Genomic DNA, 18,091 nt, shown 5'->3' on the forward strand with positions numbered 1-18,091 from the left:
ATACTGATTGATAATTTAGTTTGGATTTGGCAGCTATTCGAGTAAGACGTGTTTCGTGATTTTCGCTAAGATGGAAAAAGAGTAGTATCGTTCGGTAATTCGCTTTTTGTTTTATAATATAAGAATAAATGCGAGGAGATAAAAGCAAAGTTGGATGCTGTCTATGGGGACGCTTCCCATCTATGACCACAGTTAGATATTGATTCAACAAACGTGGGCGAAACATCCATTTAGGGAGGAGCGACCAGGACCGCCCGGCAGACGTGGTAACCGATGAAGTAATTCAAGAAGTGCACGACATGATTCTCGCTGATCGAGGAAGGAAAGTGCGCGAAATAATAGAGGCCATAGGCGTGAGATCTGAGGGAATTTTTGCGTCGAATTGTCATCGTTGATGAAAGCTGGATTCATCATTACACACCAAAAAATAAGCAGCAATAAAAACAATGGATTTCTCCGAATCTGCTCCAAAAAAGGCGAAGACAGTCGCATCGGCGCTAAAGCTCATGACGACGATTTTTTGGGATGCGAACGGCGTCATCCCCATATTTTTTTTTTTAAGGAAGAACGTTTACTGGGCAATACTACAGTGGTAGTATTGGTGGTTATTGGATCGCTTCCACAAAAAATTGAAGAATACACGTCGCATTTGGCGAAGAAGAAGGTGCTGTTTCACCATGATAACGCACCAGCACACTCATTCGGAGCTACCGCCAAACTGCGTGAAATGCGTTATGAATTGCTGACGAAATAAAAAAAATTTAAAAAATGGTGTCTTCAATTCTAACACGGGTAATTATTGAAACCCCCTCGTATTAATTGGTTAAAGAAGCACAACGCCAAAAACGAAAAAAATCGGGTGTATGCACGTGGCAGTGCAATGATTAAATTATTTGGCCGTTTTTTCTTGATGTTTGATGGTTTTTGTTTCTTTTCGAATTTTCTAATAATCTTTCTCATTATTATCTTTAAATAATGCGCGAGCGATTACGTACGCATTCGCCTTGTGCCATTTTCACTGAGGCACGCAGAGCTAAAATGAAACTAAAAGCAAGCAGTTCTCTTTTACTTACTTTTTTTGCTCTCATTTTTTGAAATTTATTTTTAGCTGTGTTCACACATTTCGGAAATATTTTGTAAAGCACCAACCTGCGTGCGCCAACTGAGACCTGCGGAGAAAGGTAGGGAAGTAAAGCGCAGTGATGCTGAGTGCTTCTGCCTGTTTTATTTAAAATTTTGATTTCAAATTTATACCAATACAATGAGTCGAGATTGTGTAATTATTTTCAGTAATGCGCTTCAGTCATCTATTTTATATTTAATTGTAAGTTATTTAAAAAATTCGTATACCTATGTATGTGACGTTATAAACGCTGTCTAACAGACACCAGTTAAGCATTTGACGGGCATATAAAGAGAAATATTCTTTATATAGTTTCGAGTTACAATAAAAAAAATTAAAGTTTTTGTATCTTTTAATTTTTTCAACTTTAGAGATAATTTATTGCTAATTTTCTTTAAAAATTACTGTGAAGGTAGAGTCGGTTCTAGGAGTCCGGAACGATCCGGATTTATTTCCTGCCCAGAAGTTGCATTCCCCAACATTTATGCGGAATGCTTATGCTACTACTACAACAACAGCAACATAAAAATAGCTTAGTAGATAGAAGTTTTCCGTGTTTCATTTTTTTATTTATTACCTAATAATTTTAATTAATAAAGTAATAATAATAATAATATATATATATAATTGGCGCGTACACCCTTTTTTTATTGGGTGTTTGGCCGAGCTCCTCCTCCTATTTGTGGTGTGCGTCTTGATGTTGTTCCACAAATGGAGGGACCTACAGTTTCAAGCCGACTCCGAACGGCAGATATTTTTATGAGGAGCTTTTTCATGGCAATACACTCGGAGACTTGCCATTGCCTGCCGAGGGGTGACCGCTATTAGAAAAATGTTTTTCTTAATTTTGGGGTTTCACCGAGATTCGAACCTACGTTCTCTCTGTGAATTCCGTATGGTAGCCACGCACCAACCCATTCGGCTACGGCGGCCGCCGTAACAATACTAATAATAAAATCTAATACAACCCTAAGATCGGTTAAGTGGTGACGACAGCAATCTCTATCAGTTTCATTAAAAATTCAACTTATTAAATGATGTTTTGTTATTGCAAACTTACCTTGAAATGTTGACGAATGCAAGGAGGAGCTGGTGCGCTTCTTCTTGCGTCGTTTCTTTTGCATTTCCTCCTTATGACGATTTAGTTCCGCTTGACGTTCGATTTCCGTCAATTTAGGCGCCTCGCTGGACTCATTGCCCGAACTGCTATAGCGTGTCATTTCATTATGGCCGCCTGTAGAGTAGAACATACAAAAAAAAGTAATTAAAAAAATGGCGTTATTTTAATATATTTTTAATTTTTTAAATTTTTCAGCGTAAGAATTAACTGTAAAATTTACAAACACAAATAAAAATGTAATCAATAACAAATACTTATTTTTCCGATTGTAATGTATTTGCTTGAAATAATTGTAGTGAATTATAAGAGAAATCAAAGCAAACAAAAGAAAATAAAATAGTACGAAGAAATGCAGACTTGTAACTCATTAACCAACAATAAAATTAATTTAATTCTGTTATTGCAATAAAAAGTCAGAGAACTTGTAAAAGGCAAGTGATCGGCAAGGAATTTCGTTGCAAATAAGACAGGCGAAAAGGAACTGTGAATATTTATTTTATTTGAAATTGAATTTTCAATATGATTTTTTATTACATTAAATTCCCTAACAAATAAGCAGCCTCGAACAAGCAGGGTGGTAAATACGGGCGCAGTGGGTTGGGCAGTGGGCTCTGTACATTCTTATAAAAACTGCAAGGACAGATCCATCACCGATAAGGTGAGGAGGTGTCGACTTTCAATAAGCATTTAGCCCAAACAGTGTCTGCCTTGTAGCAAACGGCTGAAAAACGAAATGCTGCTCCCACTAGCTAAATCTAAGATGGCAACCAATCGTGGGGATAGTGGCCCTAGGCTAACAACATATCGCACCTGATTAAAATTTGTTACTGAAACCGAAACAAGTGAAATTCGTCACTACGCGCCTAAAAAAATTGATACATTACTACAGCATAACACAAACCAACAGCGTATTGCCACTTTCTATCGGTAGCCGGGACACATGTGATCTCCGGTAGTTGAGAACCTTACCAAGATGGAATAAAAATGTAATAAAAAATACACAAGGACAACAGTGGACCCAGGACACTGTAAACCCAAATGTAAGCTAATTTTCTCTAGGGGCCAGCTTTGCACTTGAATACGGCGATGAGCAAAAAATAATATCGCCAAAAGTATAACATGCCGACCAAATTTAAAATGCATGCCTGAAGCAAACTATGTACGTACATACTATGTGAGAATTCTGACTGCATTTCCATGCCAAATATAATATATCATATCCGGTCTCAACAGTGGTTAATTATGTAAAACAGACAGCAGCACACCAACGGTATTGATTTCTAAAAGCCATAAGACAAAAACGCCCTTATATAATGCCTTAAATTTTTAATGCGAAATGTAAATTACTGAAAATCGCAACAAGATCTTAAAGTTGACGACAGAAGAATTAATAACAGGTAAATGTACAAAAAAAAAATTACAGCAAAGCTTAGCTTTCTTGCCTATCAGTCGTCAGCTAACCAGAAGAAATTGCGACGCTATTTTCTAAGCGAAAAATATTTGTTCGAGGCAGTATGTATGAATAGTCCAGTATCATTCTTAAGAAAATAGGTAGATAATATAGAAACTCAGAAAGCTACGAACCATAGCAATAACAGGGTTCTTAAAGGCAGGTACAATGTGTGAATAATAACAGAAGAAAGAGAGTAGACAGGGAAGAATAAAAATACCTACTTAACCGCTTATTTTCCACTCACTCTTCTCAGCGCTGCTAATAAACTAACTAAATGAGTAGAGAAATGCATGTGTATATATGTATGTATGTATGGATATATTTTGAATATGATAATGTGGAAGGGTAAATAGGTACATACACATATATATTTATTTAAATTCATTTATTACGACGCAAAATTGTTCCGAAAATAGTTTTTTAATGGTACCCACCATTCACTAAGAAAACCTAATTTAAATAAAAACCAAAAAATGACGTTCTTGCGTTCGAGCGCTAGCGGAGGTATACTCGTAGTTACGTATACGTAGTTACTTTAGACGCGTTTTTCTCAAAACTATATTTTTCGAATTGGCGTACAAGATAACTAGAAAAGTTATTGACCGATCTCCCTGAAATTTTGCACACATCTTTTTTATGATATTAATTTCTATGTGAATTTAAAAGTTCTAGAAAATTTTTCGAAAAAATAATTTTTTCGAAGCGAAAATAGTAGGAAAATTCGCCCCAAACTTCTTTTTTTTTTTTCTGAAGCATTTTATTCCGCGAAACTTTTTTTCCATTTTTTTTAATTCATATAGAAATTATGACATTAATAAACAAAAAAATGTTTGCTTTTTGCATTCAGATCACTGACGCCGATGCCCGCCCATTGAGAAGCCCCGTTGCGACCTTCTTGGAAGAATTGAGTGTACATCCGCCATTTTGAATGATTAAAATAAAAAAAAATATATTATTTTAATGTATAAATAAACTGTATGCCAATTTTGAAAAAATATACTGACTTCTTCATTTTAAATAATTTGAATGAAAATCAGGGAAAATATGGTCGTTTACAGGTATCTGTCCCCTTAATGAGGTTTTGTTCCGATGATTGGGAAAAAGTCCAATTAAAACATCAATATTTTATTCTTCCAAGTAACACATCACTAAGGGTAAAGTGTGTTTTCGATAACTTCCAGGCATGAAACGCCATCGTAACACCAAATATTCTTCTGTATATGGTATCTTTACGTCTGTTATGATGAATTTATAAAGGTATTGCTACATACAGGTGTATGTAGGCCAAGGACTGCCACTTCAGAAGAATTCCCCGTATATGTATGGGGGATGTTTATGCTGCTACAACAACAACAGCAGCAAGATTCGACGCTAGCGAGTATGGTTATACCTCTCGATGGAGAAAATAATGAATTTGTCAATATCAATTGATTTTCGTGCCGTCACACTAACGAAATTGGTGATCAGTGTCACCATATTACCATCTGCATAACTTGATTTGGCATTTTATTTGTTCCTAGCCCCGGAGTTTTAGTTCTTTCTTCCTGACATTTTTCTAGCCTCTTCTAATCAAAATGTGATCTTATGAATTATGTAAAATATACATTTTTTTTTAATTAGTTCAATAATTCACTCAGTTCTATTTAGGTTTACTTTTTTATCATATGGTCACACTATCGGCGGTTGCGATTATTGTTGGTGTTGGTGAGTATTCATGTGTTATTTGGGCGGGTGTTAAGCAAGCCACAGATGGGAAACAAATCGAAACAATCGGTTGAAAGGAACTCATTTCGCCACACTCGTGTGGATTGGTTGACAATTTTAGTTTCACATTGTTCGTTGCTGAGTGAACATGGAACGGAGAAAAAAACATTGCCATGGTATGGTATGGTAATTCTTTGTCAATAAAACAAAGAAGAAAAATTCGTTCAATTTGAGTGCAGGACTGGTTTAATTAGAGTTTTCGCATTTAAATTTACTTTTTCCATAATAATGGCTGGTTTTTGAACAGATCTATTATGGTGCTCACACTCACCAACGTAAAAGCACGCTGTTACGAAACTAATGAGAGCCCCATGTAAATGAAAAATCAGCACCCTTCCGTTCCGTAGTATCGTAGATTTTATAGTAGGCTTTTGGAATGGATTTCAATGTTAAATAAAGTTAGTGTTAAATGAACTATTTGTATTTTTTGGTTTTTGGCTTTGGTTTACTAAACAATTAAAAGTAGTAACTGATAACGCGGATGTGTGATACAACAACATTGTGTCGATACAACCAAACAGAAACACACACAAACCAATGTATTGTGTAAATGTGTAACTAAAAGAACGCAGTTGTTTTCTACGGGATAAGTTTTGCTCAATTTTGTGTATTCTACGAGCAGCGGAAAGGGACTACGATACGTTTGTGAGTGTGAGCACCATGTGGCGAAATGAGTTTCAAACTTTTGGGTTCGATATTTTTAATGAACAAAAAACAAAAACAAATTTATGTTCAATTAAAATCTATCTTAAAAAAGACTGCCTTAAAATTACTGTCACAGTGTTATTTATTATTAACAGTCTGTCTATGTTTGTTGTTTACCGTTTGGGACCAAAAGGTCTATTCGTGGCTTATTGCCAACCAGGCTAACCTAACTTAACCTATTTATTGCTAAATTCCAGCCCAGATCTAACTGGTACTACCTGCAGAAAAATGTTAATAATCATTTAGTTCAGAGGAAACACTATAGAGACAATGTTGTATTGGCAAAGAAATTCCCAACAGCCATTATATGGTACCTACATATCGCTTAAATACGAGCTGTAGTGCAAGCGTTCAAAAAGTATAAAGCTTGAAATATTATACATATGTATGTATATACATTTTGTTTAATATAAACAAATACGTATTTTTGTATGTACATACATATGTACATGCGGATATTGTTCTGTGTGCCAATACGATAAGATGCTAAAAAACTGTATGGCAAACAGTGTGCAAAGAAAAATTAGCGAAAAATATTTGTAAAAAAACAAAATAAAAAAATAATATTTTTTTTCAGCGCTGGTTTTTTCGGTGTCGCATATATGTTTGACAGTATTTTCATAAGTACAATTTACTTAAATAGAGTGAATATTTAACAAATACGAGTAGTAGACAGTAGCAAATATTTGAGTAACCAATTGAGAAATTTAAAGATACGAATACTTTTTGTTATCAACAAACAATGTTGAACGCAATAAGAAAATTTGCAATCTAACAACCAAGGCCTGATACCAAAGTCGTAGGTGGAAGAACTGATTAAAATTAAACGTCATAGGATTATTTCCAAATGTTCCTAGATTATTATAATTTTTTTTTTAATTTTAATTATGCCGTACGCTTTATTCGGGTTATATTTTTAATTTATCGAAAAATCAATTCAATTCATTAACATACATACCTGCATTCAATTCTATACTGAAAACCGTTTAAAGATAATTTTATTAACTCTTCCATTCAGTTAATGAATTTCCTCTTGAGTTTAGTATATTAATAACAATTAAATGAAATTCAGTTCAAACCACCACCACTTTATTCAATTCAAGCTCATTTTATTCAATTTAATTTAATTAAATGTGACTCCAATTAAATTAAATTTAATACCTTTTCGGCTCAGACCAGCGTTGCAGTAGTGGCCTAGGGTTACACTAAGCATTTAAATATTATTGTGGTTATTGTATTAGTTTATTAAACCCAGCCAGTGCGGTGTAGTCACCGATCGCCATCATCTAACGGTAGGCCCAGGAAACTTGCTGTTTCGACAGGTTGGATTCAGAGGGAGAAGGGTGGTAGATGAGTGGGTTTGATGGAGCATGTGAAAAGCTGGTTAGAGTTGTGCGGGTGCCTTCACATGCAGGACATATGTTTAGTATGTTGGGGTCAATTCTGGATAAGTAGGAGTTTAACCTGCTACAGTATCCAGAACGTAGTTGCGCCAAGGTTACGCGGGACTCTCGGGGAAGCTGGAGCTCGATGGTGCCATTCCTTTGGCAGCCAGTTCTACGATACCGGAATGACTCGGGTTTTTCCCGACCACGGGCTGCCGGGGCTTTGGGGTTTTGAATAAATTTCGCAAAGAACGCCGCCCCGATTTTGCAAGAGACAAAATGGCTTAGAGTTCTGTTACAAATAAAGATCCCGGTGAATGGAAAAGTAGTATTTTGTGACGAAAAGAAGCTCAATCTGTATGGGCGGGAGTAATACAATTACTATTTGCATGACTTAAGAAAGGAGGAAAGGTACTAGAGTCGCCATCACAGCCGTGAAAAGTTGGTGTCATGGTATGGGGAGCAATATCGCACTGTGCCGCGTTGAATTGAAAATTTTAGATTACAAAATGACGAGAAACAGCTATAAAGCTCTGTCTGAATCATTTTTCCCCTAGCTTCGAGAAACATTTGGACCTATTAATTACATCTTTCTACAGGATAATGCACCTGCAGACACTTGAAGTGTGGCCAAAACTTGGATTGCGTCGCAAAAAGTTGAAACTTTGGCACGGTCGTCGTATTCCCTAGATATGAACATTATTGAAAATCTATGTGGACGGCTTGCTCGCTCGAAAGGTTTATGAGAATTGGTCACAATTTGAAGACAAAAATGCTTTAATTCGAATCATTAAACCGGTCTTGTCCGTAATATCATTAGGTTATCTGAAGAATTTGAACAATCATCAACATACCGGGTCCAGCACTCGAAGTGTAACCACCAGCTTCAGACCGCTCGCGCAGCTGATGCACGGGCCTCAGCTGTCTGTTAGTTGGCTAAATGACAGTCCAGAGTATTGTTCACTAGCGCGCGGAAGCAATTTGTCGAGAGTAAACGCGAAAAAAAGAAAATCAGTAATGGATTTCAAATGGAATAGTGTGATTGCATTATATTTGGCTGGAAAATCACAACCAGCGATTGTTCGTGAGCTCGAGCGCCTTAAAGTAAATAAAGTTTTTGTTTATCGCACCATTACGATAATACTGGTAGCATCGCGAAACGTTATGAAGGTGGTCGTCAAAAAACTTCAGCATCACGTGAAATGGTTCAAAAAGTGAAGAACCGACTTAAGCGAAATCCCCGACGAGTCATTCCGGTGACGTAGAAACGGCTGCCACGGGAATGTATAAACAACAAACTGCTCAGCAAGCAGTTCTTGTTAGGGTGCTACCGTAGGTTTAACCCTTGCAGGCACCTGCTTGAGCCAGAGCCGCCTCCCAGGCACGTTAGGAGACACCTACTACACTACGCCGACGAGATCCAGGACAAAACAAACAGACACCCACTCGACCGGACAGTGTTTAGACAGACCGGGAGACTGTTACCACCTTCATAAGCTCCCGTCCAGTGAATGTCGTAATCGGAGTCCAACCACCACCCCATTGCAGATGAAAAGCTCCAGCTTCCCCGTGAGATCCGCGTAACACTGGCACAATTACGTTCTGGATATTGTAGCAGGTTAAAATCCTACTTATCCAGAATTGACCCCGACATAGCAAACTTATGTTAGACATGTGAAGGCACCCCGTACGACACCAACCACCTTTTCACATGCTCTTTACAACCCACTCATCTAACACCCCTCTCCCTCTGGACCCAACCTGTCGAAACAGCATGTTTCCTGGGCCTACCTTTAGATGAGCCAGACGAAGATGGCCGATGATATACTCTTCACTGACGGGCTTCTATTACTGCTACAACAACAACAACGAAGTGTCAATCAAATGGCGAAAGAACTGAAAATATCTGACCGTAGAATCCGCCGCATACTGAAAAATGATTTCAGAGTCAAGCCTTACAAGATCCAAAAGCCGCGTGATCTCAAACCAAAGCAGCAACATGTCAGACTTGGGAGAGCGAAGGAGTGCTTCGCTTGGCTGAAAGCGGTCAATTTCCAAATATTGTGTTTTCTGTCGAGAAATTGAGCAATTCGTAAACTTCCAAGACGATAGGGTTTATTTGACCGACCGTTCCCACGAGAATTTGAGTCACCGATTGGCCACAGGAGCCAGCACCTGCTAAAGGTTTGTAACCGCAGAGGCGAGCTCTCCAATCGTTTTCATCGAGCCTGGCGTCAAGGAATGCGAAATATTATCGGGGAAGTTTTCTGGAGGTTACTTTGAAGCCGTGGGCAGACAAACATTTCGGTGGCAGAACATGGACGTTTCAAAAGGGCTCGAAACCATCTCACAATGGCTAAAAAACAACGTTCCGAACTTCATAACGTCCACATAATAGCTCTCAAAGTCACCAGACGCGAATCCGATGGATTATTCTCTTTGGTCCATTTTGGAGACCAAGGTCCGAACTAAAAGATTCACCAATCTCGAGACGCTGAAAAAAGCCATTGCCCTCGAGTGGGCGAAAATACCTGCAAGCCACATTCGCGCAGCTTGCGATTCGTTTCTGGCATAGTCAAGTATGGAGCTGCTCTAGTGACGATAGACGAGGGGTGAGGTTCAGAGCATTAGACGGCTAGTTTACTAAGACAGCAACCCTTGATCGGGAAACGACGGCATGTAATAAAAAGTAAGGTGGCTTTGAGAAGTGTTACGTGGGCGGAATGGGCGAAGATTACAACTAAACAGAGAAGTTAGTAAACTCAATGTAATTCTGGTTGGTATATTTATATATTGCAATTCTCTTCCTCTTCCTCTTAATTGGCTCACGCGATTTTGGCCGAGTTTAACAAAGCGCGCCAGTCGTTTCTTTCTCGTGCTAACCGGCGCCAGTTGCACACACCAAGTGAAGCCAAGTCCTTCTCCACCTAATCTTTCCAACGCAAAGAAGGTCTTCCTCTTCCTCTGCTACCACCAGCTGGTACTGCAATCAAATACTTTCATAGCCGGAGCGTTTGTATCCATTGGGACGACAGGACCCAGCCAGCGTAGCCGCTGGATCTTTATTCGTTGCGCTATGTCTATGTCGTCGTAAAGCTTATACAGCTCATAGTTCCATCGTCTTTCTCTCGAATTTTTCTCTCAAACACTCCTAGCGTCGCTTCATCGCCCACGCTTCTGCGCCATACGTTAGGACGCGCATGATGCGTTTCCACGAAAGCCGGTTCTACGTAACCGAAACGACCCGGATTTCTATCCGGCCAAGAACTGTCACTCCATCAGCATTCCCCGTATGTAGGTAGGGGGAATGTTTATGCTGCTACAACAACAACGGGCATGATGAGAGCCTTGTAGAGTGTTAGTTTTGTTCGTCGAGAGAGTACTTTACTACTCATTTGCCTACTTAGTCCAAAGTAGCACTTGGATTTCCAGGTTGACATTGTGCAATTACTTACCGTTATGTAAACAATGAAGTGAGGAATATTATTATTTTCTTTTGTTTTTAGAACTTAAGAATGTAATGAAAGAATAAATAAATAAAATATGTTTTGAACTATAAATTTATATTGTTTTTAAGTAAATTTAAGGTGTACGCAGACTTTCAACAAAAGAAGTAATTATTATATAATAGGGTAATAGTTGCAAATGATTTGGCCACCACAGTATGTGAGTACCATTAGTTTGGATAAAAATTATAAAAAAAGGGTAACTATTGGCTGACCGACGCGCGATAGATAATAATATTTCCATGACGCATTTAATGAAGTTATTATAATAATACAATATAAAATAGCTTTGCACAGATGTGCAAATATTCGAGTGTACATAGAACAATATTTAGAATGAGGTGTTGTGCCTATTATGAAAACAATAAGGCAAGTAATAGAAATATAAATATAATTTTATATCAATTTTCTGGTACCGACACAAGAACAACAGTAAGCCTGGACGTTCCCACGACAGTCGGTTCTACGTAAAGACCCGGATTTATAGACCCGGTCAAGCAGTACAACCGTAACATTCCCCGTACATGTATAGGGAATGTTTATGCTGCTACAATAACAACAAAAACCGCAAGCCTGAATCGCGTCACGCAGAAATTTGAATGGACAAGGCAGACAGAACATCGAGTGAGCTAGACGACTTGCCACTCATCAATTAACACCCAAAATAGCCTAATCGTATTACTTATGCATTATTTAATGTTTACATGTACATATGCATGTACATAGGTGTGTGAATAACTAGTTTTCGCACTGCTGATAAGCGTTATCAATTCAATGATAATTTTCTAGTGCAAAACAATCGGGGTGGAAGACAAACACCTTATTTATGAGAATTTATTGAGGAGTGTTTATAGTGATTAAGTGTACATAAGGAGAGATGAGATGAAAAGGTGAGGAAAAAAATAGTAAGGGTAGTGAAAAAACAGAGAACAGAAACTAAAATAAAAACAAAATTATTAAAGACGCAGCCAATAAATTTAGGTGGAAGGTTGATTTTACTTCGTGGTAGTGTGAATAAAATATTGGTGGAAAAGGTAAAAATGTTATCATCACAATAAAACGAGACTTTTATTTGATTCACCTTTTAGTTGTTATTTTATCAAATGTCAATTTAGTTCATAGTCAGCATCAGCTAGTAACACTCAACGTTTAAAACTGATTAACAATAATTTTCTAGAAGTGCAAAATATGCACAACTAGTGCAAGTTGTGATTCGCCGCGCATTCTAAAGCGTCAATTAGGATGTTATCAAATTTTTAAATAACCATAACAATAACGTAAGCAAATAACGACAACTAGTAAGCCTCAAGTTTTTTTATATTGTACTATTCTCTGCCCAATCTAATACCGCGGGATTAGCCTTCTAAATATGGCATATAAGGTTCAAGCGAGCGTATTATGTGAAAAGCGTAAGCCCACCGTCAACCTACTGATTGGACCTTATCAGGGTGGCTTTAAACCTGGAAATCGATCAGATATTCAATACGCAAAGTCTTTGAAAAGACTCATGAAAAGATAATCGACACATACCACGTTTTCACCGATTTCAAAGCTGCATTCGACAGTACGAAAAGGAGTTACCTGTATGACACGATTTCTGAATTTATTATCCTCGCGAAACTAATACGGCTATGCAAATTGACAACTTTTCATAAGAGCGTACAATTCTGGGGTATGCCGATGATATTGATATCATTGGTTTTAAAAATCGCGCTGTTAGTTATCGTCGATCAATTGAAATATGAAGATATTTTGGAGACTCAATCTTCCTTGAAAGTTTTATATTTTTGCACAATGGTGTATCTATAATATGTACATATTTATATTCCACGAAACTGCTGGCGTGATTCAGTAACAAAACAGAACTACAAAGACCATTTGTTATTCCAATTACCGATTTTAGCTAAAGGGGAGCTAAACAAGATTTGATTTCAAAATATACAACCAAGTAGTGAAGTCAGTTGATATCATAAATAAAGATGTCTGAAAAAGAAACAGTCAACAGGCCAATATGACCTAACTTTTAAGCATAAATTTTCCATTCTAGATATGTACGTATTATGCTTGGAAACAATAAAGAAGAAGGAAAAATTTTCAAAAGCACGTTTTTCATTTTAGACAGAAAACATGCACACAAAAAAAACAAAAAACAAAAAAAAACAAAAAAAAAACAAAAAAAAAACAACAAACAAAAAAAAAAACACAAAAAAAAAAACACATACAAATCTAAATAAATAACAAATATGAAAACGCACAATCATTCGCGTAGGAAACGCATGTGGGATATCTACTGTGAGCAAATACAAGATATATTTTAAGTAAAATTTATTTTCATTTAAAATAGTAAATTGTTTTTAGGTGATTCTGTATTGTTTGGACTGTAGAAAAACACGTTTCTAGCTCAGATGGCAATAAAACAAAGGAAAACTTTAAAACCAATAATTAGGTATATTTTTAATCGAAGAACAGCAACATTTTTAAAGAATTACAGTAATTTGAAACAGTAATTTGAAATAACTCAGAACAAAAGGCAGGGCCAATTTCTTGTTTTTTGTTTTTTACTTTTTGCGTTTGCAAGGTAAAAAGGAATGTGTAAATAACACATATGTGAGTGTGTACATATTTATGGCACGTGAACACTCATGTGTAGGGCTAGGCAAGAATATGACGCAAATTAAATAAAAATAAATTAAAAACATATTAATTTAAAAACGTTTAATAACAATAGCACAGCGACATTGACAAGTTCTGGAAGTTTAATTGTTTCTTATTCAATTTTTGTCATTTCTTCATGAAAATATAATTCATTTGCCTATAAAAACAATATAAACCCAAGTTTTAAATTTCAACGACATGTCATCGAAATTTCAAAAGTTGCTCAGCAGTTTTAGAAAAGCTCATTGACCTGCATATACATATGGCCTACATATACGTATAGCAAGAAGCAATTAAAATTAATCAGTAAGTGCCTGTGCTATAGTTATTATGTACGAGGTGTGTTCAAAAAGTATCGCGAATTTTGTGTTTTTATCAAAAATTATTTATTTATTCATTAATATCTATTTTGAGTAATCCCCATGAGATATTATGCGCTTGTGTCAACGTTTTTTCCAATCTTCGAAGCACTTCAAACAATCATTTTGTTTATCTTGTTCAGCTCCTCCTTGGATGCCGTCTTTATCTCGTCAATCGTAGCGTAGCGTCGTCCTTTCATGAGCCTCTTCAGTTTCGGGAACAAGAAAAAGTCATAGGGGGCCAGATCTGGGGAATACGGTGGCTGTGGCATCATTAGAGTGTTGTTTTTGGCCAAATTGTCGCGCACAAGCAACGATGTATGAGCAGGCGTGTTATCGTGGTGCAAGAGCAAATTTTTGTTCTTCCACAAATCCGGGCGTTTCTGGCGGATTGCTTCGCGCAAATTGCGCATAACTTGCGCGTAATATTCCTTATTGACCGTTTTACCCTGTGGGAAGAACTCATGATGCACAATGCCCCTGCAATCAAAGAAAACGGTAAGCAAAACATTTACATTCGACTGACCCTGGCGCGCTTTTTTTCGGTCTTGAGATAATTGAGCTTCGGTTTCCACGTCATAACCATAAACCCACGATTCGTCACCAGTTATGACCCTCTGCAGCAAATTTGAGCGTCGCGGACAGAGTCCAACATCTCATTAGCAATGATCAAGCGATGCTGCTTTTGGTCGAAATTGAGCAGTTTTGGTACGAATTTTAAGGGCATGAGCCAATCGATATGTTTAGGTTCTCAGCAACTTCTCTAACGGTGATTCGACGATTGGCCAATACCATTTTCTTCTTCGCCTCATCAATTTTTTCGTCTGTTGTTGAAGGACTCGGGCGTCCGGTACGCTTTTCGTCGTTCACATCTTCTCGGCCTTCTGAGAACATTGTGTACCACCGACAAACGTTGCTTTCGTCCAAAGAAGCTTCTCCGTATGCCACAGTCAACATTCGCATTGTATCCGCGCCCTTACATAATTTCGTTTTTTACACAAAATTTTATACAGGTTCTTTGATCCATTTTCTGAATAGATAAAAATCGAAGAGGAGCCGAAACACATGCAAGCAAAGCAGCTGTCAACAATTAACTGAACATTCTAATTGGCCGAACTCGTCGGCATGAGTACCAACATATCGCCACAAAAAAATTGAAATTCTAATATACGTAACCTGCGGAAATTCAAAATTCGCCATACTTTTTGAACACACCTCGTACAGACTAGAATAGAACCTCAAATAGGCATCAGCGTCATCGAAAATTTGGACCATCGGATGGAGGTGCATCAACACCGGCCCTTGAAACTTAACCACCCTTTATATATATAATTGGCGCGATCACTCTTTTTGGGTGTTTGGCCGAGCTCCTCCTCCCATTTGTGGTGTGCGTCTTGATGTTGTTCTACAAATGGAGGGACCTACAGTTTTAAGCCGACTCCGAACGGCATACATTTTTTATGAGAAGCTTTTTCATGCCAGAAATACATTCGAAGGTTTGCCATTGCTTGCCGAGGGGCGACCGCTATTAGAAAAATGTTTTTCTTAATTTTGGTGTTTCACCGAGACTCGAACCTACGTTCTCTTTGTGAATTCCGAATGGTAGTCACGCACCAACCCACTCGGCTACGGTGGCCGCCGTATACATAGTTATTACAATATAAAACAGAAAAAAATGCACACACATACTGTATATATAGATATATATAAGAGTAAGTATTCCTACAGCAATTTATTTTAGTTAAATCGATTCAATAATGTCGAAATGTTATTTTAGAGAGTATAATCTCCTATCGCCACATTCTCAGTCAACTTCCAAAGAAGAGTGCACGTTTGTGTGCCTGTATCGATTTTATTCTATTCTCATTAAATTTGTTTTCTTTGCGCCTGGCAGTGTACTATTTCAGCCAGGCATTTCAGTTAGGGCTAGTCCGAGTTTCAATCACAACCGCACTGTTGTATGATTTGTGAAAGTATCACGTTCGATGTAAAATTCTGGCAACATTGTCAAAAGCATCACGTTCGAAGTGTCAAAAATTCGGCAAATGTTGCGCGCGAATACAAATAAATCGGCATCAAACATTTTTTGTTTGCCGAACATCAGAAAAGTATCAGTTGAGCAATTGCAACAGTGTTGCAAATTGTCATCAGTGTAGCAGTATCGCCGTTTTCATTACGGGCCTCGAACAAGCCCCGTTAGGAGTTTTGCAATTTATAAATGCTATTTAAGTTGTTAATTTATTTTAGATATAAATAAAAAGTGTTTGTAACATGTGTGTTGTTAAAAAGATCTAATAATGATATAAAGATATGAAATAAGTGCACTTATCATATCAATAATTGGTGAAGATACAAATCAAATTTAGAACAACTATTATTAACTGAATAGTTGCGAGGTTAGTTTTAGCAATACACACATCAAACCTACATTTCCTGAGAGTTTCATAGAAAAATCCCAAATATTTCTTAAAAAGAGCGAATGGGCCACCGTGAAAACACCTAAAGTTTTCTCATAGCATAGCTTCTCATAACTAGTTTTATACAATATTTCTTTATTTACTTTTCATTTCACTGCTTTCGACCATAAATATTTTCTTAACAATAATTTATATGTTATTATTTTTAATGGGAAAATTTTAGTATAATCTTACATGTTTTGAAAAAGGTTATACGGGGAGATAGAGGGGTGTATCCCCATCCTAAAACTGAAAACCGCACCCTCTGGAGGCTTATAGTTTTTAAGTAACTTATTGTTAAAGTTGTGTAATTTAGCAAAACGTTGGTGTTACCAGACACCTGAATAAGAACGAAGTTCGCATGCTGGCACATTCAGTTTGTAAATCTGCAGTATTTTCTGCTTTAGTTTAGAATTGAGAAACATTTTCCAAAATATAAACACATAAATTTTACAGAAGGGTGTTCGCAAATTGGTAGAATTTTTGCTTAGAACTTCCTCCGGCCGCGCTTCTCAAATTCTCATTAGTCCAACTCCGGCTACATCATCCACGGTATTTTTGCGTAGAACTTCTTTCTGCGTGGGCGGCCTTCGTCCGCGATTCAAAAAAATAACCCTCATCATAGAAAAATAACGCCATTCTCAGTATTTTTGTATAGAACTCCATTCCACCTTAAAACCATAGAACCCAAAATTAAAACGTCATACGCGTGTGGGCACTTTGAAGGTAAATAATTACCAATCTATTATTTGCGGAATAATTTGGAGTTATAAAGGTTGTTCCTGAGCCACTCCCTAACATATTCACCAGGTTTCAATTAATAAGTAATTATAATTTGCCTAAAAATACCCATGTTACATTATATCAAATCCGAGCCTTTTTAATTATCAACAAAAAAAAAACTTAAACTAAAAAAAATATTAACTACAAAATATTTTGCAAATATTTACCAGTCATTTTTATTGTGTTGTGTACAATGTTGTTACTGTTTTCCTCCTTTTATCGCCTTCTGATAATACCGTTTTTTTATTATACCGTATAAGCAGATGTTTTAGTTATTTTTTTAGAGATCCTTGTGATAAAATATTTTCGTTGTGATTGTTTTTATTTAGCTGACGAATACGTATTTTTCTTAACGTTTAATATTTAAATATTTTGTTGAATTTTAATTAATATTATAATTATCTACTTATTCTTCAATACGTACATATTATTTGACAGTCAATTATTTACCAATATGGTTGAACATCGTCGACACAGCACACACATATAAAGGAGAACTAAAAATTTTTAACCTAATCTTTTTCGGATGATTTTGTTACGTATGTATGTATGTACAAACTATTCCTAAATACGCAGTAGAAATTAAAATTGCTAAAGCCACCGCAAAAAAAAGCATGGCAAACACCCTGATTGAAAGATGGATGTTAAAAGAAATGTATACAGTTCATCACGCCGCACCAGACCAATTCAAATCAAAGTCAAAAACCAAGAACAATGGCAATGCGAAAACATTTGGTACGCCTCGCTCCGCCTAACCATTTAGCACTAACTGTCGGCACAGA

At 36.9% G+C, this 18,091-nt stretch overlaps 1 protein-coding gene across 5 annotated transcripts in view; it reads right to left on the reverse strand.

Annotated features, from left to right (window-relative positions):
• Positions 1–18,091, reverse strand: part of LOC128871848 (probable serine/threonine-protein kinase MARK-A) — a 57,213-nt gene that overhangs the window by 15,448 nt on the left and 23,674 nt on the right. Inside the window, exons 1-3 of one of the 5 annotated variants that reach the window (XM_054113963.1) lie at positions 17,734–18,060; positions 17,477–17,598; positions 2,184–2,357 (exon numbers count right to left, since the gene is read on the reverse strand). In XM_054113963.1, coding sequence (XP_053969938.1) covers positions 2,184–2,357; positions 17,477–17,483 — 181 coding nt within the window. In that variant the 5' untranslated portion in view covers positions 17,484–17,598; positions 17,734–18,060. Of the gene's footprint in view, positions 1–2,183; positions 2,358–17,476; positions 18,061–18,091 lie in introns of those variants that run through there. The other 4 variants (XM_054113962.1, XM_054113961.1, XM_054113960.1 and 1 more) reach the window with 4 other exon arrangements.

Source organism: Anastrepha ludens, chromosome 2, assembly GCF_028408465.1.
Source record: "Anastrepha ludens isolate Willacy chromosome 2, idAnaLude1.1, whole genome shotgun sequence".
Classification (NCBI taxonomy): domain Eukaryota; kingdom Metazoa; phylum Arthropoda; class Insecta; order Diptera; family Tephritidae; genus Anastrepha; species Anastrepha ludens.